Source organism: Pleurodeles waltl, chromosome 4_1, assembly GCF_031143425.1.
Source record: "Pleurodeles waltl isolate 20211129_DDA chromosome 4_1, aPleWal1.hap1.20221129, whole genome shotgun sequence".
Taxonomy (NCBI): domain Eukaryota; kingdom Metazoa; phylum Chordata; class Amphibia; order Caudata; family Salamandridae; genus Pleurodeles; species Pleurodeles waltl.
In genome coordinates this window covers 366439162-366464464 of record NC_090442.1, presented here as the reverse complement: position 1 = coordinate 366464464, position 25303 = coordinate 366439162, and the positions used below count along the sequence as shown (strand labels likewise).

The window sequence follows — 25303 nt, the reverse complement described above, 5'->3', positions numbered from 1 at the left end:
CAAGATGGTTGGAGCCTATTTTGTCTCAAGGCTCTAATCATGAGGCCAGCCAATTACCCCTTGAAGTCACTCTGATGGTCCTGAGTTCAAGGTACAGGTCCAACCCTTCTCACTCAGGCAGAAAGGCAGCAGAGCAGAAGGCAGTCTTTATTGCTGCAGAGCAGCACAGCAGTTGTTCTTCCGGGCTTTCCACAGGTCCAGAAGTGATCTGAAGAATTGCATATAAGGGTCCACTAGTTATATTGGGTACCCACATTGAATGAGCAGAAGCTTCTAAAGTCTTCCCCCCACAGAGGTGTCTGGAATTTCCTTCTTCCCTGCCCTCGACCCACCTTTTCTATGGACACAAAAGACTAGTGTGGAGTCCTTTGTGTCTGTGTTGAAGCAGAGTCTTTATGATGTGCAGGTATGGTAAGTGATAGCTCCTCCCCCTCATCCTGACAGCGGTGCCCAATCCTGCCAACACCTATTACCCACCCATTGTCTCGCTACCTGTGTGGTATACACAAATACAAACTGCCAGCTACACCTATCCATGTGACCAAGAGAGAGATTGCAGGCACAAAATAATTGGGACAAGAAAATGTGAACATTCTGGGGGTGGCATTTTCAGAACTGTGGCTTAAGATCCGACTTACACATTAAAGAGGGGCTTAAATTGCAATTCTGTAGACGCCAAATTTGGCATTCCTCTCTGTTCCCAATTGAAAGTTATCACGTATTAAATGTATCCCAATGTTATCCTATGGAACAGGTAGGCCTCATAGTAGATTAAAAATGAATTTAGGGGTTTTTCACTGCCAGGACATGTAAAACTTAAAAGTGCATGTCCAACTTAACCTAGGGGGTGACTTATATGTATTATTAATTAGGTTTAGGCCTAGCAAAAGGTTTATTTTGCCAATGCGAAATGGCAGCTGAACTGCATGCACATGCTGCAGTGGCAAGCCTGAGACATTTTTAAAAGGGCTTCTTAATTGGGTGGCACTATGTGTGCTGCTGGGCCACTAGTAGCATCTAACTTACAGGCCCTGGGTACAGGCAGTACTACATTACTAGGGACTTACAAGTACATTAAATGTGCTGATTGGGGGGAAGCCAATATTACCATGTTTTAGGGAGAGAACACAAGTACTTTAGCACTGGTTACCAGTGGTAAGGTGTGCAGAGTCCCAAGGCCAGCAAAAACGATGTCAGCAAAAGCAGTGGGGTTGAAGACAAAAAGGTGGGAAATACCATGCCAAGGATATCAAGTCTAACAATGGCCCCTAAGGGACTGAAGACCACTATCCTACTACTAAATTCCCAAATGGTAATCATTTTTTTAAAGCAGTCTTTGCTCCTTAAAGTAACACATGCTGCTTTAAAAATATGTTTTCTATTTCAGAAGACAGTGAAGTAGCAGTCAGTGGTACCCTAGATCACAAATGGCTCCTCCCAAGACTACCTGACACAAATCCCAAAAGGAAAGCTGTCATCATCCCAACGTGTTAGTTGGTGCCTTTCAATGATATGTGACCTCAATTGCTGTCAAAAAACACTGATGCATACCATTACAGTCTGAAATTAGAATGGGGATGTACCTTTTGCACTCCTTCCAAACTGAGACTCACAATTAGTGGCAAAACTCCTTCTGCTAGTTGAAAATATTTCTGACTCACAAAAGGGGTTAGGCACGTGGACAAACACCAATTTGCAGTTGCAGACTCTGTATATTCGAGATTTGTATCGTTTGAGACTGCAAAATTATTTCATGCATTTGGCACTAAGTGACCTTGGCTTGAAAAGCATTGAAAATGTACCCAGTAGTGTTAACATACTGCCCTAGGCCTGCTTCTCTAACGCACTCGTAATAAAACGTGTTAACAGTAATCCAACGCAATAGTATTAAATGGAGAAATCTTGAGGCATGTGTTATCATGACAATGCATCTATGCTGGGAGCTAGATTTCCTAGAATTGACTGTTGTTTGCCTCATAAGGTTTTGAGCTCTGCATTATGTGGTTACAGACATCTTAAGTAAGAATTGCTAGAAGGAACAAGGCAAAGTCTCAGAGAAATGTATGTGTTTCATATTTGCACAAGAATTAGTACACAAATTAGTAAAACAACAACTAAATTAAAATGAATGCAGCATCCAGAGATTTGAGAAACAAAAAGTTGTCAATGAATGCTATGGAAAGACAAATGCAATTTACACTTTTAATGGAAATGTAGAGACAGCACAGAGTGTTGCTAAAAACAGTAACTATGGTTGCAAAGAGGTAATTTTCTCTGCCAGCTCCAGTCATAAAATCTTAATAGTGCAAACTGGTAGACATATAAAGAGCCAATCTGCTCCTTGAAATAGTAGGTTAACAAGAATTTGTACGCACTAATAAATTAGGAATCTCAACAGAAGCCAAAATCATACAATGACTGATTATTTTGATTGATGGACTTTTTTTCACATTAGAGAGACAATACAAAGAAGGCCTGTTAACAACCAGTCAAAGCTTAAATTGTAGTAGTGCACAAGCGTAAGGCCAAAGGGCAGGCAGGGGCTAATAGACTTCACCCATGGAAACCGAGACCCTTTGCTTCTTTTGCCGTGAGGCTGTCCTGCTATGGCTCTGCAAATACAACCCTTTCCACACTTAACTCTGAGGGTAGTGAAAGTGAACAGTCCCAGGATCTTTAGACAGGTAGTGTGAAGGCTGTAAAACTCAAAGCAATTGTCCAGCTCAGTGCTTATCTTTTTGACAAGGAAAGTACTTTATTCACAAAAACACAATACTACACACTAAAATAATCATAAAACAGTGTTTCTGGGCACTATCTTTGACAGGCGCAACACCCACTCTGCTCACTCTCTGCTCTGCTTCACCACTTTCTGAGTCTCCTTACTTTCTTTAGGTGCTGTCAAGAGTAAAGTGATTAATTCTCAGGTGCAGTCCAATCACCCCCAATGCACATGTGCACTCAGTCTCAACTCTTTCAGTGTGGGACATACTGAACTTATGGGACAATCTAGTCTGTGGGGTCCTTTGGCAGCAGGGTCCTTCTGGATAATCCTCAGTTACTCTGCTTCTTGTGGGTGCACCATAGCCTCCAGGGATGCTGTGGACCTCGCTCCTTCCTCAACAGTCCCTCCTCCTGCATGGCTAAGCAGGATCCTTCTATTTGTCAGCAGATAGGCAGTCAGCCCATCATCTAGGCACTGTAGAACAAGTACGCATCTCCACCAGTAAAAGATCCAGACTTTAGGTCATGTGTTCTAAATTCTGGGAGGCAAACAGCAGCCACGGTTGCACAGCAGCTCCATGAATCATCTGCAGAGCGCTCCTTTTCTACATCATAGAGGACTTGGAAATGGAACAAAATGGGGTAATTGGGCTCCCACTTTTATACCCATCTGTCAGACGGGAGATATGAATGTATCTGACACTGGAGAGACATTTTGGTACAGTTCTTCTTTCAAGTGCCCTTTCTGGCTTATTCTCCAGACACAGGCCCTCATTATGAACACGGCAGTGTTAACCGCCGTGTTCATGCTGGCGGTCATTTAACTGACCTCCAGCCCCCCTGGGACACCGCTGGCCGGATAAAGAACATTTTGCTGGGCCGGCAGGCGGCCCAGCAGAATGCATGGCCGGGACATTGCAGGCGGCTCCACATGGAGCCGTCGTCAATGCCCCTGTGCGGCGGGTGCAGCTGTACCCGTCGCGCAGATCACTGCCCGTTTTTCGGACAGTGACCTGCGCGATGGGGCACTGCACAGGGGCACCTGCACTGCCCATGCAAAGTGCATGAGCAGTGCAGGGGCACCCAGGGGGGCCCCGGTGCACCCCTTCTGTCAGCCTTTACCTGGTGGGGGAACCCGCCAGGGTAAGGCTGGTGTCAGTAAGGATTATTATCCGAGGGGCAGCAGCGCTGCCCTGTCCGATAATGATTCCCTCCACCGTCAGGCTGCCTGTCGGAGGCAGCCTGGGGGTGGAGGAGGGCCACCTATGGTGGCCCTCCCTGTGTTCTTAATATGGCGGTTCAGCCCGCCATGCTAGTGGCGGTCTTTTTACCCGCCGCCGGCATTGTGGGCTGAACAGCTGGGAATCATAATGACCCCCACAGCCTTTTTGAAAAGGCATAATTCTCTGCATCCTGGAGCATTCACAACAGAATCACAAAGAAGTGTGAGGTTGCTGCACCTGACCGTCATCAACCAAACTGAATGAGTGATCAGGGAAAGATAAGGAGCTGCCCACCCCCACCTAAAGGCTTTGTCACATTTCACAAGAGGCTGCAGGCCAAACCCCCACACCCACTATCTACCAAATGTCAGTGTTCAGGAAGACTAATCAGCAGCTACCTACAAGCCAGGCGCCCTCAAAGCATATATAAAGTATCCCAGTTTCAACTCAACCCACCTCAGTGTCTAGGTCTTCCCTCTAGCTGCAGGAATGTTAGCAATACATTTCAATTGTATCCGAGCACCATCCTCACTCTCCATCTTGAGCAAAGCCAGGCCAGGGAAGTCCAGAAAAGATCCCTCTGGCTTACACACATGGACACACACACACACATACACACACACACACACAAACACACACGCTTAGCATAACTTTCATAGTAGATAATTTTCACGAAGGGCTTGTATTTTCATTGCATCTTTAAGAAAGCCTATGTGCATTCATGTATTTATTTTGTGATTATAAAAATCTATAAGTGCAACAACATGTTATAATGACATGAATGGCACAATTATTGCATAGCTTTCTAGCAGGCTAAGACGTCAAAAACAAATACTTCCTAAACGAAAAAGCTATATACAAGCTGTCCAAATGTTGATGAGTCAGCAAAAAAAAATATCAAAAACATACACTGACTCTAAACTAATAATTGGATTACTTGATTCCCATCACCAAAATGGAAATTCAAATTGGAGATGTAACCATACACAAAGTTCTGTAGCCTTAATGGAAAGCACATCCAAGCAATGCAAACCATTAACAACATAGGAAAACCAATGGTCAGAGGGGGTTGACCTAGAGCCCACTCATAGACCACCAAAATGCTAGGGGTAGCGGAAGTGACATCATATACCTTTTGATCTTCAATTTCACTCACAAGCACATTCTTAGGCATACCCACTTGCATTCACACTTACACACACTCTCACTTACAAGCATGCACACAACAGGCATTTGAAAGCATGTTTTACTCACCTCAGCTGCCATTGAAAGTCATATTCCATTACTTCATTTTTATTACAGTAATAGTGTATAATATTATTCACTATTACTGCATTTAAAAATTAACAGAAAGCAAATAGAGTGGAGCCCCAACTGACGTCCATAAGGACGAGCTGCCACTGTGTTCCTGGTATTGATTTTGCCACCTCAGAGACGGTGCATGGGGTCGCTATGGGCAAGCCAGGGGTCGCAGCTAAGACCCCTGTCGGCCCCTTAATGACTTCCATGAGCCCACTCCCTGTTCTTTTTATTGTATTCCTTTTAAGAATTGATGACATGATGTCACCGGACATTTAGAGCAGTTTATAGCCATTTCTAGTAAAGGAAGTCTGATGAATGTCAGAAATGAGTTGGAAAGATGAATGAATCTGGGATCTGGAGATGAGATGACAAACAGCACGATGAGTAGTAGTGTAAATCAACTCGTGGAATTCCTGGTAGGATTTTGAAGAGAATAGACTGTAAATTAATTTTATGAACATTGGGTCATACAACAATACATTCTGAGGAGGAGGACCCGCGAAACATTAAGGGAAACCCATTGTTTGCTCATACTTTGTCGGATACTTTTATTTTGTATCAGTACTATTGAATGTGAATTGTTCGGTCAGCTAATATACATGAAGAGATCCAAGGTGCCAGTTAAGTTCACACAACACTCTGGATTGTACTCCGGTTATAGCATCACCGTATTTCATGTTGTTATATGTAACTATTATATGGTATTGTGAGAAGATGGAGCTTGTGGTGTGAAAAAATAGCTCAGATTTTCTCTGGCTTTGTGCCAGAGCAAGCACGATGAAAAGCAGCAAATACTATTTAATATTGAGCACAAAAGCTATTTTGTTTTGGAAAAGGGAACTTTTCACAGCACAAAAATGGCTTTGTGTCTCTTCGTGCCACTCTGCATCAAAGGGGCATCACTGGGGTGTTAGTGGTGCTGATCAACGCAAACATCATAGGTTTTGATGCATAGCCCATTTTATTAAGATAGCCAGATCGGGCTCTGAGTCTAAATCCAACACCTACTTGAAGCAAGCGCAAACAGGGAGAAATGGGTTTGTTTCCAAAAAAAAACTGACACACTCTATATGTGCTGCAGTGCACAGAAATCATGTACGTTTGTCTACACATGAAGATGTGTACTAAAAGGGTATGCCTCCAGTTCAAATCTATGCTAGACAAGACACTCACCCCTCTGTACTAAGATGCAATGTTGTTCATCAAATGAAGCAAGCTAAAAACAATAGTGACTGACTCATTAGCATATGCAATGGGCATAGGCAACTCACAATGATGTCACGTGGATTCTGTCACAGAAAGTGATGTCACAGAAAATAATGTTACATCCTTATCATAAGCATCACTTCTGAAAAATGAACCTACTTTACAGTCATAGCTGAGATAGAATATTTGCTGTACAGGGCATATGAAATTGTATGGGATGTATGAATTCATATCTGAACCGCACATGCAAGGTTGCCTGAAGGGGTTCAAAGGCACCAAAAAGATAGCATTCCTTCCACATTTACATGGAGTAAAACAAAATTATTCACTGTTTTTTAACTGCATGATCCTGTATAGAAACATATTGGAAAATTCTTGCTAATAATGTTGCTTAGATGTGCTTGTGTTGCCTTTAAAGATATATGGCCAGATGCATCAACACATTTTGCATTCGCAAACTGTGCTAATCGGTAAATTTAACCGTTTGAGAATGCAAAATAGCCTTCCAGATGTATGAAAGGCATAGGTAGTGAAATTTTAGGGAATCAAATTTTTTTGCAATACCCTAAAATTGAGATTCCAAGCAGGGAATCCCAATTTGCGATGTCCTAAATAGGAAATTGCAAATAGGGATTTACTCTTTGTGATTCCCCAAGCATATGTAACAAGCATTTCCTAAATGGGTAATGGACATTTGGGAAATACGATCGCCATCAACTCCAAGTTGATGGTAACCATGTGCAATTTTACAAAATGCATTACAAATTAATTTTTTTTAAGTGCCATGTAGCGCATACATGCCCCTAGGGCATGTGAGTGCTTTACATGTGCACAATTTATTTTAGGGGTGCATCAAAGGGGCCATTAGACCCCTAGGCACCCTTGGTTTTGCATTTCCTGTTTTGCAATTTCCTGATAGAAAATCACAAATTAGGAAATGCAAAACCATTCGCACCTTTGGGCCTTCAGGCCAATAGGAATGAATAGTCACAGTCCCTAACAGTTATTCCCTAATAGCAATTACAATTCTGTGGTAATTGCTATTAAAGAATCGAAATTTTGTTACATACCATTTTGCATACCCTAAATAGCAATTTATTAAAAGTTGCTATTTAGGGAATGCAAAATGGGATTTTGATACATAAGACCTATGGCGCCAGATTTATCAAAAGATGTTGCTTTCTAAAACAGTGCGAATCGCAAAAATAGGCTGTTTGGAAATGCAAAATCCCCATTCGCAACGTACGAAAGGCATTTGTAGGCCAATTTTAAGGAATTACCAAATTAGCGATCCCCTAAAATTGTGACTCCATTTTTTAAATTGCAAATTACGATTCGCAAATAGGTAATCACAAAACATAATTTTGTGAACCATTCTCAAATTGCGAATGGTTGCAAAATGAGGATTTTGCATGTGCAATTTACCACCAACTCAAATCAGGAGGTAATCAGGTGCCACCTATATAAAGAGGCCCAGACTGCAGCAGACTCTTTCAACAATTGCTGCACTCTATGTCATGGCGAGGAGGATGAGGATCCTGGCAGGTTTGAGGAGAGAGAGGAGGAGACAGTAGCACATTTTCAGAATGCGCAAACTGGTTCAACAGTACCTCAAAGTCAATGTATTTGGCTTCCTGGAGTTCGCAAACACTACAGATTCCATCCTTGCCAAGCTGATGGAGTCTGAGCACAAAAAATAGTGAGTAAGGGCTTGATTTAGATCTTAGTTGTATCACCCCCAATCCACTGTGCTGGCGGTTCCGAAAACACTGTCAGGTCAACAGTGTTCTGCCTGCCGTATTTAGATGTATTCTGGCTGAGCCGCAGACCGCCACAACAAAGTGCTCTTCCAAGCAGTCAGGCTGCCAGGTTCCCACAACAATACTTAGATGTTACAGTCCTGTAGGCAGTGTACTGGCAGCGGATGGCTGATGGAGAGAGGCCATCGCTGGACCCAATGGACAATGTACAGTGGCATTGGCACTGAAATAGAGGTAAGTCACACACACACACTGTACCTTAGCCACTTGTGTACCCCTGCACAAGACACTACACAACACACCACATACACACTATAATCCATTGCTATTCCAACACCACACAACATGTACATGCCGAAAACACACATTGCCATGCATCCATGACACAACACACACACATTATTGACACTGCACCCACACACGACACAACCAGTACAACTGACACAACTATACACTCATCTACACAAACGCACACACAAGTACAACCACACACAGAATGACAACCACATGACAACACACACCTGAATGATGAACTCAGCAACACAACACACAACCAAACATGCACAACAACATAAAACCCACATGCAAGTGGCACACATACAGGCATATCTATGTCATCCACTCCAGCTCCTTCTGCCTCAACCAGCCAATTGAATCGCACACACACATTGACGCACTGACTCACACACACAACTGGAAGCTCAACATCACATGTACAGGTCTCCTTGCATTGTGCACACATGCACATAGTCGGCGGGTGTGAATGTAATATCACTTTGGTATCAGCATTCATTTGGCAATGAATACTGACAACAAAAATGACAGTTGTGTATGTGTGCGATATGTGTCATGTACCAGTTTGTCCCCATCTATGTCCCACACAAATGTGCTCCGGACATATGCATGGCACAGTAATTCAAAAAGTTACTGTGACAAGTATATGATTTCAGTGGCCCCAAGCTCAAATGCGGTGACCCCACAATGTACGGATCTAATGTGTGTTCTCTATCTTTAAGACCGGCGATGGGGTCGTGTATTCTCCGTTGTACAGTGCAGCAGGGACAGGTCTTCTCCAGTCATGTCCAGTCAAAAACGGACATTGAACAGGGAAAAAATGTAGATTTGTCCTCTATTTCCCCTCCAATCAACCATCTCAGGTGTGGAGTTCAGACTGCCACAGTTAACTTGGTGGTAAGGCACATTCAAATAGAGCTTGGAGGATGGTGCTCCATCCCAAACATGACAGATATCCTGTCCACCCTACTAAAAGTGCATTATATCCTAATCCGCATGTAATAAGCTGAATAGGATATCCATCACATTATGATGGCATACCCTTTCATCAAACTCTAAATCATGCCCTACGTTCCAATATAAAAGTTTTGATATATGCAGCATCCTTAGTGTTTTTGACCTTTGCTCACCATGGGCATCATGAAATCATGCCTGGGTCCTGGTCAACCGTGAAAGTTTCCTTTTTCTAAATGTTTTTTGCCATATAACTTTAAAAATATGTATCTCCACTTTCTGTTGTTTGGTTTTGATCATTTTGGTGTCTTTTTGTTCCTTCAATTTTAATCTAATCTAATTTAATTTCTGAGATTTATTGTGTTGTTTCTATGACTTTTAAGTTATTTGTTCTGCTTGAACATTACCCATATTTTTCTGGGGAGCTGCATGCTGCTTGTACTACAGCTACCAGTTGGTAAGGGTCCTCGGTGTCCAAATTAATAACCCACTTTCTGACACATGTGAAGGCCATACTGTGTTTAAACCATGACATATATTTACAATAATGAGTGAACATACATGCCTTTCGTATACCGTTTTTGCAGCATTCAGGTTTACAGATGTGCCAAGGCAAGTAGAATGCGTGGGGCCTGAACACAACCCTGCTTTTAGAATGTTTAAAGTAGTACAGTCAGTACCCACACACATTGCACTTCCACACTGTATTGTTATGTAACATTTTCAAATTTTCCGAAACTTGAGAAACCCTCTCTTTTTCTACTGCAACTCAAACGTTGAACACCAGACAAACAATGACCTCCAAGCAAAATGCATAATGTATAACAATGATGCGCATGATCAATCAATTATATGAATTCAGCATAAAAACAATTGTATTTCATTTAATTCATTTTTCAAGACATCCGAGTGCCATTTTGTGAAACGTTACCAGCAGCATAAAGCTCTATGTAATGCTGGAACAGTATTATACCTTCACTTGTAAACTTTTCTTATAAGTGATCTTTGCATTGTAAATAGGACATTAGCTTATTTTGCAGTTCAATTAAACAGAAAACCTAAAAGGTATGCTCAACAGAATTGGTCTTCTGTGAGGATATATGTAGGCACTTTACCCGGATCTGGTGCATGAACGTTAGAACTCTATCACTCACACTTGGGTAGCACTATCTGCTTCCTCCAGCTGATAGTTACGTGGGAGATATCGTCCTTTTGCTAGTAAGAATTCTATATTCATTCAAGACACATAAAAATAATTCTATTATTTTCCTCACAGACTTACATTTGGGTAAACATCCAAGTGCTTGGCCACGTGTGAAGGAGTCCCGCTCGCACTTTGCCCTCCACTTGCAGCTCACCTAGAAGTAAGTATTTCAGGCACTTAAAGTAAGGCTCCCACCTCACTGTAAACTAACACTTTTAGTGCTGTATCTACTCTTCCCTTCCACTTTCTGTCTTCAGTTGCACAACCCATTGGAAAACCTGCAGTTGATTGTAGTACCGGAATGAATGAGGCGTTGCACCAGTAACTGCCGTTTCCACCGCTGCAAGATGAATATTTGAACTGTCTGAAACTGCATTTTGCGCAAGTCAGCAAAATGAATACACGAAATTACAAAGCCACCAGTCAAAAACACGTTAAATGCAATTCTGATATTCTTATTACTGCCCCAATATTTTGACGCCTTCAATCCAAAAGTATTTGTCTCATTCTTCACTCACTTTTATCCTACCAATTATTTACCTGTACTTGAAGAGTCGGTATTTTAGTCCGAGTGATGATAAATATGGCTTGAGTCAAAGCTAGAGACACTAGGTTAACGTAATGCCATGTCCTATGTGTAGGCAACTGTAGTTATAACATAAAGTTCATACCTTTAGCTTTGAAATGCCCCAGCGTTTCCCTTTTGATGCAGGTTCTGTTGCGCCTTTCATCTTGATTTATCAAAAAGAGCCTTGTTTTGTATTTCACTGATTCTTTTTTTAATTGTAGCATTCTAAAAAGATAAACAAAGGTTTACATATATTTGGCCAACAGGTATTGCAGGCAAGCTAAGAATCACTGTGAAAAATATCAAAAGAGTTACACTTCTAGGTATTGTTGATCCCATTGGATGGCACTTCTGGAAACCCACATGAGACATAATCGACTTTTGTGCCAAGCAGCATCTTTTTTGTATGGTAAATAATATTGGACCTTCTTTACGCACTAACGAACATCAAGGACATGCTCCTTATCTTTGAATATGATACAGATTGGCACGCTGCCTAACCCGTTTTATAGTTTCAATCTGCCTATTAATCTGACAATATCAGGAATCTCACTCTTATACTGAGGATAAAGACTATTCAGAGATAATTCTAGTACACAGTGATTACAAGTTGATACTGAAACTAAACACCAATTGCCAGATTGATCATACTTTCATGCTGCGCAAAGCAGCAAGAAATCTTGCTGCGCTGCATGAGACTGGGAAGGTAGGAATGCACCATATGTATCAAGATATGGTGCATTCCTGTCCACTGCCTGCATTGGTGAACAATTAGCAGCCTGCTGCCAACGAAGGCTCCCTTGTATCATGGAGAAGGGGTGCCTGGATTACAGGCAGGATTGTTTTTATGCAGGAAGGGGCACCTTCTTGCACACAAAAAATAAATCATGAGAGGCATTTTCCACTTTCTACGTGTGCGGCATAATGCAGCACACGTAAAAAGAGGAAAAATTAGAAGAAATAAACATATTTCTCCTTGTTATGCCTGCGCAAGGAAGTGTAGGATTTTGGCGCATTCCCAGGTCTACTACTATGGTAAATCTGTGACCATGCCAAAATATATGGCTGGATACATGGAACATCCATGCACACCCACATAATGCTTCCCTGGGGCAGAGTAGCACCAGACAGTGATTTGTTCTCTCTTGCATAACTCCAGATTTATCAAGCCATGTAGGGCCGTGCAAAGTGATTTTAGGTTTTGCCCTTGTGTGAGCAACACCTTAATAAATCTGGCCCCATGATCATATGTAAGAGCTTCTATAATATAGAATGAATACTGTTACAAACACAATCAGTCTTTAGAGTGAAAAACAATTGAGTGACTATGTCAGAACTGTATCAAACTATTGGCTTCAGAGAAAACGCTATTAAAACATTTTTCTGAGGCAAGTTTAGGTATGTCCCTTTGAAAGCACATCAAAGCTAGGAGCCAAATGTACTATGGGGGTTATTACGACTTTGGAGGAGGTGTTAATCCGTCCCAAAAGTGACGGTAAAGTGACGGATATACCAGCCGTATTATGAGTTCCATAGGATATAAATACGGCTGGTGGTATATCCGTCACTTTACCGTCACTTTTGGGTCGGATTAACACCTCCTCCAAAGTTGTAATAACCCCCTAAATTTAGAGTTATCCGCCTGCCTGGAAGAGATTTCCATACCTTCAGAGAAGCTGCTTACAGGCCAGATCATCAGAAGGAAGTGCAACTTTGTTTAGCATCTGTCATGCTACATGCATCTGCTCAGCTAACCCTTTTGTTCTTCAAAAAAAATTGGTGTTTCCTTTTGAAAAACAAAACATTATTACGAGTTTTCTTCCAGGGCACGGGGGGTCACTAAATTATACAACCAACAAGCTGTATTTGATGATCCTGAACTGAAAATTAAAAATGGAGACCTAAAATAGAACTCAGGATTTAAACTTTTATATACGTCATGAACATGGAGTTAAAGTTTTAAAAGCATCAGCCATTATCCTCCATATTCTATACCCAGAGGACCTTTCCATTTTACAGAATGGGCAGTGGATGCTTATGTGAACCCTCGTGTAATAAGCATCGCACGGGAACACACTGTATCAGCACAATTTCAAGGAGGTATTCCTTGATTTGCTACAAGCTTCGGCTATGTGCAAATGGTATGCAGTGATTGCAGTAGCAGCTCGCGGGTCGCCGAAGTGGTGTAGCGGGGAGGCACGGGAGGGGGGAAGAGGGAGGGAATAAACTGTAAATTTAATTTAAAAAAAAAACCACTTACTTCCTCTGCTGCTCATTTTCCCTCAAAGCTCCTCTGCCTCTGCAGACACAGGCTCACAGCCTGCCCTGCGCCAATCCTGACGCTACCCTAACCAGGGCGCTCCCAGGCAGACTGGGAGCCTGTGCAGGCTCTCTCCAGCCCAGCTACTGTGTTGATGGGCTGGAGAGCCTACAGCGCATGTGTGTTTGGCTGGCCCGAGATGGCAAGCCAAGCACTCCCCCTCAGTGCACGTCACCCCCATGGCCCGCCCCTTTTAAAGAAAACAATAATAAACATAGTTTGTTATCATTTTCTTTAAAAGGTTTTGCAGCTGCCGCTGCAGGTGGGAGGGTCAACGCTCCTTTGCCCATACGTAGGAGCCGCCACTGTGTAATTGCACTCTCCACAGAAGCAGAGGCCCAAAGTTAAACTTTTTTGTGCCGCATTACCTTCATTTATTGACGCAAAAGCGGCACAAACTTACAAAATACAATTGTAAGTTTGAGACGCTTTTGTGTCAAAAACTGATGGTAATGCAGCGCAAAATGAGTACAAATCAGGGCCTCAGTGTCTCCCATATGCAGGTGCAGGCAAATACTGGCTGCAGAATGTCAGGCTGCTTGTTTCACTGCTGAGCTGTACCCAGAACAGGCTGTACACATCACAAATGGCATGCATAGATTTAAAATGCCTGTGGTGACAGTATAACCGGGAAGTTAAGGAGTAATTAGGCTTTGCAAAAATGCGGCGCAACATAAGCAGTTAAACTGGAGATAGATTACTTGTGGGTTGAAACGGGAAGGAGAATGCATAGGAAAAATAAAAGCCTAGGAGGAAGTCACGCCATCATCAGACATCATGATTCAGGCAGTAGAGACAACCAGGATAGGGAAGGTGCTGGTCTCCAGCAGTCAGACAAGGCAATTCCAGTGGGTACGGAAACACGGCTGTGTCTAGAGACCTGTGGATCAAGAGCCCCAAGAACAAAAGATCAACTGAACAGGGGGAAGAGGACAAACTGTCCTGTGGACCACGAAGGTGCTGACTGCTCAGAGGGGCTAGTAAGGAAAGCACAACACTTTTCTGCCATGGTTTTGACTTAGAGACATGGCTTCTGGCAAGCGCTAGGTAAATTGTTCAAGTATCATCCAGGGTTATGGAGACGGGACATAGCTTGACAGGGAGAAGAAGGCATTAGCATCACTAACCACAGACTGAGGAGGAGTGGAGAAACTGGAGGCACTGATTATGGAAGTAGGTGCACCCTTCTAATTTTCCTCTCAGGTGACAGCTAATCTACCCAAATAAAAGGAAATCCACAATTTGGGAAATATTTGTTTTCATGATCACCTCCATTTTGTTAGTAGCGATGTTGCTAGGTTTGTTTGAATCTGTGCACTGGGACATAACAAAGCAGGCCTTAGTGCATGTTTCTGACCCCCTAATGCATGCCAGAACTGGCCACACTCTCTACTTAACTTACCAATACACCCCTAGTACATGGTACAAACTGTACCCAGAGCCTATAAGTTAAATATCACTATTGAACTGCAACACATATTGTGCCACCACTAAAGAGACAATGCAAAAAATGACTGCAGGCCCCCCACTAGTAGACTTGCTAAATAAGGTTAAATTTAAACAGCAAGTTTGACTTGTCCAAATAATTTCTTTTGACATGCCTAAACTCTGCTTTTCCACATTAATAAGTCACCCCTAATTCAGCCTTAAGGCAGGTTGCATGGTACTTAAAAGAAGGACATTTAAAAGTTTAATGTTATACATGGCCTTAGAGTGAAAAGGCCTAAAAAGCTCTTTTCACTGTACCAGGGTTAGCCGTTCAATAGGAAATCATTAGGAGTTATTATTAACATTTTGAAAAATGTTATCTCCGCCTAAGGACCACATAAAAAATTAATCCTTGAACATTTTAAAATATATTATTTACACATTCAAATAATTGGTAGATATCTTATAAAAGGTACTTTCAAAAAGTCACCTTTTCTCTACCGAATGCGTCTAGAAGCCAATGTCCATGAGCTTTCACCTGTCAACATGGAGCTGAATAGGTCTTTGATGACCTTAGGAGCTTAAATATCTTCAAATGGACCTAACCTGCCACAGACAGATGTAGCTCACACCTTTTAATCAGACATGCATGCTTACACATACACGCACATTCAGACATATTTATTTTTTGATAAACACATTTTATTTGTTTTACATAAGAGGTTAATACATTGTTACATATTACTTCTTCCCCGACATACCCAACCTTCCCAAGCATTTTCCGTGAGTAGGTCTCATTCGTCATGTGCTTAGTACATATTTAGAACATTCTACAGGTTGTCCACCACATCAGGTACTTGGCCATCTGTCCATTTAGACCTAACTTTGTTGTATTTTTTGGGGGCATCCCCTTGCCTCGTAAACAGGCTTCTCCATTTGGGCACACCAGTCCACTCCCCTCCTCCACTGCACAACTGAGGGGGGGGGGGCTGCTCCCCGACCAGTGACTTTTAATGTCTCTCTTTGTAACCATTAGCGCTGTGCCTACCAAATGTCTATCTGCTCGGGTGCCCCATTCCCTCCATCACTCCCAATAAAAACATTATCAGAGATACCTCCAGAGTTTGCCCCACCATCATGGCAAGCGCTGACACCACTTGCTCCCAGTACTGCACAATAATGGGACAAGACCATACCATAGGGAAGAAGTCTGCTGGGGACCCACTGCAACGCCCACACTGAGGCGAGGGCCTGAGCCCTGCGCGGTGCATGTGATTTGGGGTGAGATACGATGTTTCTAATGAGTGTGCCTTTATTTCCTCCTGCACCAAGTTCAGATGATGCTCTCCCGCCCTCGTCCTTCTCGTGCCATGCACCTCTCCAGTCGAAGTGCCTTGGCCTCCAGTCAGGCAATATGGGCCTGCCCGCCCCTTTCTTGTGTGCAAAGGTGGCCCTTGGCCCAGTCTCTAATCGTGGGTTTCCCTGCTTTCGTTAGCATTTCTTTAGTGTGTACCGTCTCATCATTAAGCTCAAAATATTGAACGATATCTGGCTTCAATTTTTCAGTGTATTCCCCATTTTGTAATAGCCAGGTGTTAAGGCACCACATAGGACGCTGCCTCTGAACCCCTGAACCAATGATCAGGAAAGTAGGGGCATGATCCCATATACCTCGGGCACGGATCTGGACCTGTTTTACTTAGGGAGGTCGGCCGCTGGCATAAAGATCATGTCAATACGCCCCTGTATATGATATGCTGCCAAGGTAGTGTGTGATGTTTAGTGCGGGGGTCCAGGTCCTCCAGACCTCGCTTAGACCTAGGTTGGAGTGTTGACATCTCACCCCTGAGGCTGACCCAGAAGTGTCTGCCACTGGATCTATAACTGTGTTCATGTCGCCTCTAATGATCGTGCTGCCCGGGGGGTATCTGGACCACCACCCCTGCCAGTACTTCCAGAAAGCTCGCAAGCACTGTAGGAAATGCATAGACACTCAGCAAATTCAGAGGGTGGCCTCCCACTATACCCGCTAATGCAACATATCTGCCCTTAGGTCCAGCCATGTGCACTACCATGGGAAATCCCCTTCGGAGCAGTATCGCAACTCCCTGGGATCCTCTTACGAATCCTGCATGATAGACGCAATCAAATCCATTACGAGCCAGAAAGGGACAAGAGGTGCCCAGGAGGCGTGTCTCCTGTAAAAATACAATAGAGGGATGAAACCCCTGCACGTGGTGGAGTACTGCCACCCTTTTAAATTTATCAAGTAACCTGTTGATATTCTATGAGACCACCTTAACCTATGCCATGTGGTGAGTCTGTAAGTGCAGTTGTCTGCCTCACTATAAAGATTTTCTCCCTTTGTGTTAGCAAGGATTCCCTGATTTCCTCTTGTGGTTCTACGTGTGTAACTTTGAAAACAAGAAAAAGTAAACTGCAACGGAACAGTTATGTACTTTAACACTCCCCTCCCATCCCCACCTCTCCCCCACCCTACACTTCTCCTCCTAACCAGAAGAAGCATCTCTCCTCATGTTAGCCCCAACTATGAATTAAAGCTCCCTCAGCGAGGAGTGATGGACCCCTCCATAGATTAGGAATAAGGCATCCTCTGTCCTGTCAACACATTGGTAACTGCTCTTGCATGCCATATTCACTCTGCTGGCGTCTGACTCAGTCTTTCTTTGTCTTGGAGGCTTGCGTTGACTCCTTTTCTTTCTTGCATGTTTGATAGTTTGTTCCCTTCCTCTAGTGACCACCACCTGGGTGCATCCACGCTCGGCGAGCGGGACAATGGCCCACCTCTAGTCTGCCTCCTTCAGGATCGTGTTCTGGATCTCTTCAGTCGACCTGTGCCCGGTTTTGTTGTGGTACGGGTCAGTCGAGGGAGGAGATGGCACAGCTACCCTGTTGCAGGCGTTGCTCCTCAACCGCCCACTCCCATGCCACTTCAGGAGTTTCATAGAAGTGCACTTTACCGACGTGGAGTACCTTGAGGAGCGCAGGTAAGAGAAGCATGTAGGTGATCTGGAGTGTCCTTAGCTTTTGTTTTACTGGTTCACAGGAGTGCCTACCTGTCTGTACATCCCTGGAGTTGTCTGGAAAGATCAGGATTTTTGTGTTCTAATGGCAGAGATCCATCTAGCTGCGAGCCTCTTGGAGTATACAGTCTCGATCTCGGAAATTGAAAAAAGCGAGCTATTATTGCTCTGGGTGGTGTTCCGGGGGAGGCTTAGCAGACAGGGCTAAGCATGTTCCACTGCAAACCACGGGGTCAATTTGTCTGATGGCATCCATTCCTTCAACCAGGTCACTAAAAAGTCCATTGCCGGCCCCCACCCCACCCCTTCGGGTAAGTCCCATCTGGAAATCGATGCATCGCTATCTTGCGAGGGAGAAAAACAATGCATCGACAACCCGACCGGAGAAGAAACGACACATGGCCTCCCTTGTGAGGTAGGAATCAAGCCATTGCTGCCTTTTCTGATGCATGCTCGCCCGTGCAGCTTTATTTTTGATGATAACCAGGTACTTTGTGCAAAATCAACATTTCTGTTGTTTTCTGGGGAGCAAGACTCTTATTCTTTTGAAAACTCATATGTTAACTTATGTATGTTGGATTTTTGTCGTTTTGGTCATGTTGAATTTAGATAAATATTATCTATTTTTCTAAGCTGGTGTGGTGTCCAATTTGTACTGGTTTCACTATATTACTATGTGTGTTGGAACAAATACTTTACACATTGCTTATGAGTTAAGTCTGCCTGCTTGTGCCAAGCCATCAAGGGGGTGAGTGGGGGTTAACCAGGTGTGTTTCTCCTTTGCCCTTACGAGAGTGAGGGTCCTTGCTTGGGCAGGGGGTAACCTGACTGCCAACGAAAGGGCCCATTTCAAACATAGGTGGTCAGCGGTGAGGACTGTACTTGTATTTGTACTCAACATACAGTGATTAAGTATACACTACTGTTTTCAGTGCAGACCATTACGTAACCCCTACTTGTTTTTGCTTTTGCTCTTTTTGGACTAGTTTTTTCTACTTCCATATTTTTGGTGATCTTGTTATTGATTCTTGAACTTCTGTTTGGGAACTCTTTTTCTGCCTTGGAACTTTGCACTATGTTTTGCCATCATGCCTCAATATGGAGATGCACCAGTTGGAGCTGTTTTTGAATTAGGGAAACTGGAAAGTTTCACAGTTGCTCAATTGAAACAGGTCTGTAAGAATCTTACCTGTCCCATTAAGGGCTCCACCAGGAATGAGGAGCAGCAAAAGACACTGAGGGCCTGGTTGACAGCCAAGGAGGCAGGGGGGTGCGCAGAGCAGGAGAAAGAAAATGAGGATGAGGAGGGGTAGGGTATACACAATGGTATTATGGGTGGACCTGTTGTGCCTGGGGGAAGGGTCTCTAGGGCAGGTAGCAGTGTCATCCCAGGGTCTGACCCTGAAGAGTTACAGGACAGACAGGCAGAGAGGAGACACCAGATGGAATTAGAGAGGCTCAAAATGGAGATGGAAGGGAGGAGGCTGGTAATTGAAGAGTAAAAGTTACTGCTGGCTCATAAGCTCAGCTTGAGGGATCTGGATCAGAGGAGCCAGTCCAGTAAGGATGGTGGCAGCAATACCTCAGTGCAGCCTGAGAGCAAGGTACACATTCCTAAGGACTTAGTTAAGGACTATAAGAGGGAGGATGACATATAGTTGTGGTTCAAGGGGTATGAGTCTGCTCTCCATATGAACCTGGTCCCTGAGGCACATTGGGGGGTAGGTCTCTGGAAGCACTTTGAGGTAGAGGGGAGGGACACTCTGACATCCTTAGGGGATCCTCAGGGACTCACTTCACCATAATGAAAGATGCCCTACTCACAAGATATGGTCTGATCCCTGAGCAGTATAAGAACTGGTTTAGGTCCCACAAAAAGAAAGAGTCCAAAACCTGGTTGGAGTGTGTACTTTAGCACTGGTTAACAGTGGTAAAGTGCCCAGAGTATCAAAAACAGCAAACACAGAGTCCAGCACACATCAACAACCTGGGAAGCAGAGGCAAAAAATAAGGGGAGACCACACCAAGAGTGCCAAGTTTAACACGTGTCCCCCCCAGCTGAAAGTAGGGAGCAAATACCCCAACTCATGGGAGTTCTCATCACCAAGGTGAAAGAATCTGGACAGACCTACAGCAATGGCGTGTTCTGTGCCAAGTGGTTGTTCCACCGTAAAGTCAATCCCCTGTAGAGAAATGGACCACCTCAACAGTTTTTGGGTTCTCACCCTCATCTGCATTAACCATCTGAGGAGCCTGTGTTCTGTCTGAACCCGGAAGTGAGTCCCAAAAAAGTAGGGTCTTAGCTTCTTCAGCGCCCAGACCACAGCAAAAGCTTCACCCTCCATTGCACTCCACCTACGTTCCCTGGGAAGTAACCTCCTGCTGATGAAGGCTACAGGTTGATCTAGGCCCTCTTCATTTATCTGTAATAACACTGCTCCTATACCATGCTCTGAGGCATCAGTTTGCACAACAAACTCCTTGGAGAAATCAGGTGCCTTTCAGCACAGGTGCTGTGTACATGGCAGCCTTCAGGGCATCAAAAGCAGTCTGGCAAGCCTCTGTCCAGATCACCTTCTTTAGTTGCGGTAGGAGGCTGGCCTGGTTTGTAGTGGGTACCAAAGGTACTTACACCTTGTACCAGGTGCAGTTATCCCTTATTAGTGAAATGTAATCAGTGTCTAGAAGCCAGGCTGTCTAGAGGTGGCTGTAGGCAGAGCAGCCAAGGCTGAACTAGGTGACATGCAAAGCTCTTGCAATACCAATGTAGTCACACAGAACTCACACACATAAAAGGCAATACTCAGTGTTACAAAAATAAAGGTACTTTATTTTAGTAACACAAGGCCAAAAATACTTTGGAGACTATACTCTCTTGGGAGGTAAGTAAGTTACACAATATATACACTAGTAACCAAAGACAGGTAAGTACACAGCACAGTAGGAAAGCAGTGCAAATAGTGAAAATCGCAATAGGTTGCAATGGGCTTAGGGGGAACACAAACCATATACTAAAATAGTGGAATGCGAAAGTCAGTTTCCCACCTAGGCAAGTGTACTGTGTAGAGGGGCACTGGGAATGTAAGAAAACACCAAAGGCAAGTAAAATACTCCCCCTCAGAGCCCAGGAAAGCAGGAGTGAAACACAGAACGTTTCCTAGAAAACACTTGAGTTAGAAGACAGTGCAAGAACCAGCAGAGACTGCAAGACACCAGCGATTAATTCCTGGACCTGAAGACCTGTGGAAGAAGGGGAACAAGTCTAAGAAGCACTGAAGAGTCCAGGGAGAACAGGAGCCCCTGTTAACCCGGATGAAGGTGCAAAAGAAAAACCACAGGTGAGAAGACAAAGTCAGAATTGCACCAAATAAGATAGATGCAGGTTCCTGGTTGGTGCAGAAGGTGTCCCACACTGGATGGATGAATGCAATCTGGTTTTCGTCGCTGGATTTTGCCAACAAGCCTTGGTAAATGCAAAGATCGCAGTCGGCAGAAAATGACGTTTCCCGGGCCCAGGACACAACTAAGTCGACTCTACCCAGGAGGGGAAGACAGAGGGGGCTCTCAGCAACTCAGAGAGCCCTCGGAAGACCAGACAGCATTCACAGGAGTCCCACAGCATGGGGACAAAAAAGGTGCAAATGGAGGCCCATGCAGGAGAACACAAAGGATTCCCACACCACTGGAGAACCACTCAGGAAGTTGTGCATCACAAGATGGAGTGCTGGGGGCCTAAGCTGTGCTGTGCACAAAGAACTTCTTGGAAGGTTGCACACAACACTTGGTAGCTACAAGTCACTCAGTGCAGGGGGGTACTGTCTTGCGTGGGAAGGCAAGCTCTTACCACCACCAAAAATTGGACAGCTGGACGTTGGGACTGTCAGAGTCACTTTAGTCCACCACCTGTAGTTTCTGGATCCTCACCTGTCATCTGGAGAGTAGACCCAAGCCATCAATCGTTGCTGCTGAGAGGTGCCTGCTGAAGCAGGGACGTGACTCTGTCACTCCACGGGAGATTCCTTCAGTTCTTCTGGTGCAAGCTGAAGACAGGCAGTCCTCGGAGCGTGCATGACCTGGAAACTGTTGCAGTTGCTGGCAGGAGCTGAAGTTACAATGTTTGCAGAAGTTGTCTTTGCTCCTTTGTTGCAGTTTTGTAGAATTCCTGGAGAAGTCAGCTGTTGATCCGTCAGTAGAAAGTGAAGTAAAGGATGCAGAGGATTCCTGCTGGAGTCTTGCAATCCAAATCTGAAGAAACACCCAGAGGAGAGGCCCTAAATAGCCCTGAGAGAGGGATTGGTCATCGAACCAGGTAAGCACCTATCTGGAGGGGTCTCTGATGTCACCTGCTGGCACTGGCCAATCAGATGCTCCCAGAGCTCCCTGACCATCCTCAAAACAAGATGCCAGAACCCAGGGACACTCTGGAGGAGCTCTGGGCACCACCCCTAGGGTGGTGATGGACAGGGGAGTGGTCACTCCCCTTTCCTTTGTCCAGTTTTGCATCAGAGCAGGGACTGGGTCCCTGAACCAGTATAGACTGGATTATGCAAGGAGGGCACCATCTGTGCCCTTCAAAGCACTTCTAGAGGCTCTGGCAGGATACCCCACCTATGCCTGTAAAACCTATTTCCAAAGGGAGAGGGTGTAACACCCCTCTCCTAAAGGAAACACATTGTTCTGCCTTCCTCAGATTGAGCTGCTCAAGGCCCAGGAGGGCAGAAGCCTGTCCATGAGGTTCCCAGGCTGCAGGGAAAACCTCAGGAGGCTGGTATGGCAGTACTGGGGGTCTATAGTGGAGCCCCCAGGGTGCATGGAATTGTAAAACCAATACTGGAATCAGTATTGGGGTACAATTCCCAGTTGTTAGACACCTTATATGGACATATTCAGAGTTACCATTGTGAAGCTGTACAAAGGTATTGACCTATGTGGAGTGCACACTTAAAATGGTGGCCCTGCACTCAAGAAGTCTGGGAAAATGGGCCTAGATGATGTGGGGGGCACCTCTGCTAATGCAGGGGTGTCATCACACACAGGTCTGACATATAGGTGACTTATAAGTGACATGGGGCCAGATGTAGCAAATAATTGCGAGTCGCAAATGGGCCGATTCCCTATTTGCGACAATGCAAAATCGGAAATGGGATTCAAAAACCCCATTTCCGACTTGCAAAAAGCGATGGGAGCCGTTTGCGAGTCGCAACAGTTGCGACCCCATTTTGCGACCTGCAAAAAGCAAGTCGCAATTTGCGAGTCGCAAAGCTTATGCAATTACAACTCGCAAAATGGGACTAGTCGCAAAAAGCCCAGTTTGCATGTCCCAATTACCACTAACTCAGAGCAGGTGGTAACCATAACCAAAGCATAAAAGGAGACCCAGAAAGCATCTGGGTTACTCAAGATGGCGGAGATATACCTGATAGCAGTGAGGAGGAGAGCCCACGCCGCACAGCAGAGGAGGAGGAGGGGCCACAGACAGGAGAAGATATATAGAACAAGGCAGACTCTTTTCCAGTAAACTGAGGATGAGATATACGATAAATACCGCCTTAGCAGCGCAGCCATACTAGAATTAATTGATTTACTGAAACCACAGCTAGAACACCAGACTCTGCGTGGCTGCGCCATCCCTACGCATGTGCAAGTGCTATGCTCACTGCACCTCTTGGCCTCAGGGAGCTATCAGGGGGTCATTGCTGTGGCAGGTGGGGTATCCCAAAGTGCAGTGTCAAGGTTCCTCAGGGCCTTCCTAGATGCCTTAGTCACACACATGTCTCACTTCATATACCTACCAAGGAATGAGGCAGAAATTAACAGCACCAAGCTGGACTTTTACCGCATTGCCAACTTTCCCCATGTCATAGGGTGTGTAGATGGGACACACATTCAAATATGCCCCCCTGCAAACCTGGAACATATTTTCCGCAACAGAAAGTGTACCCACTCACTGAATATTCAGGTTGTTTGTGACGCCCATTATGTCATCACTGACATTGTAGCTAAGTTTCCAGGCAGTACCCATGACTCATACATTTTTAGGCATAGTGGGATACATCAACGCCTGGAACGTGGGGAATTTGGAGACGGATACCTTCTTGGTAGAGCTACATACACCTTGCAGACATACACACAGGTCACTGTGCACAACAATCAGGACTTCCTAACAGTGTACTTTTTGTGCCCAACAGGTGACAGTGCATATGCTCTAAGGCCATGGATTCTGACTCCGTTTTTAACACCCAGCAATGAATGTGAGAGGCGATACAACAATGCACATAAGAGGACCAGGAACATGATAGAGCGCACCTTCGGACTCCTGAAAGCAAGATTCAGATGCCTCCACCGCAGTGGAGGTGCCCTCCAGTATACCCCCATTACAGCATTCAAAATTGTGGTCGCATGCGCCATCCTCCACAACATAGCCACCCGATGTGGGCTACCTCTCACCCCTGCAGACCCAGATCCTGATGATGAAGAGCAAGAACAACCACCATCATGGGGATCGGAGTATAGCTAATCAAGGCAGACTGAGACGGGAACGCATCGCAAACCAATACTTTGGAAGGTACGTGTCAACTCCAACCATACTCACCTATTGACCAAAAGCACCATTTGTTAAGTGGAACAAAAATAACTATTTTATTAGTGCAGAAATTGAACTATTTACAAGTAATGAATGTCCATGGGCATGAAAATGCAAACCAGGCATGTGGCACATTGACGGCATGTGCCACTTCTACAGGACCAGGGTAATCTCTATGACCTTCTGCCCCTCCTGCCAGCCTGGCTGGTCCCTGGTGCTTCCGCTGTGCTCTGCCTGGTACTCCTGAGCACCCTGCTGTCAGTGGCAGAGACACTGCTCACTGTCGAGCCCTCCTCACTGTCCTGGGGTGTTTCCCCTGTGCCCCTAGACAGATGCCGTGCCTCCATCAAGTCAATGATGTGGGTGAGACGTCCCAGGCCCCTAGCCACATCCCCAGCGAAATGGCCCATTTCCACCTGCAGCCCAACTGTCCTCCTCGACAGGCCTGTGGTGTTCATGGCGAGCCTGCCGATGGATGTGGCCATCCAGTCTAGTCTGTGCAGGAGCTGACGGTCCCTGCGCCGCCCACCCTCGGCCTGGGCCAGTAGTCCTCCCGCCAGTTCCCTCATGGCTAGGGCAAGGTCCCCAGTGTTCGTGCATATCATGTCCATCCTGGAGTTCAGTTGCTGCATGCTGGCCTCGTTATTGCGCATGAAGCGGTGCAGCACACCACTAATCCTCGCTAAAATTCTA

At 44.8% G+C, this 25303-nt stretch overlaps 1 protein-coding gene across 2 annotated transcripts in view; it reads right to left on the bottom strand.

Annotated features, from left to right (window-relative positions):
* Positions 1-25303, bottom strand: part of LOC138287752 (solute carrier organic anion transporter family member 1A2-like) — a 670615-nt gene that overhangs the window by 497225 nt on the left and 148087 nt on the right. For both annotated transcript variants that reach the window (XM_069228525.1, XM_069228526.1), the window contains exon 2: positions 11339-11460. In XM_069228525.1, coding sequence (XP_069084626.1) covers positions 11339-11398 — 60 coding nt within the window. In that variant the 5' untranslated portion in view covers positions 11399-11460. The remainder of the gene's footprint in view (positions 1-11338; positions 11461-25303) is intronic.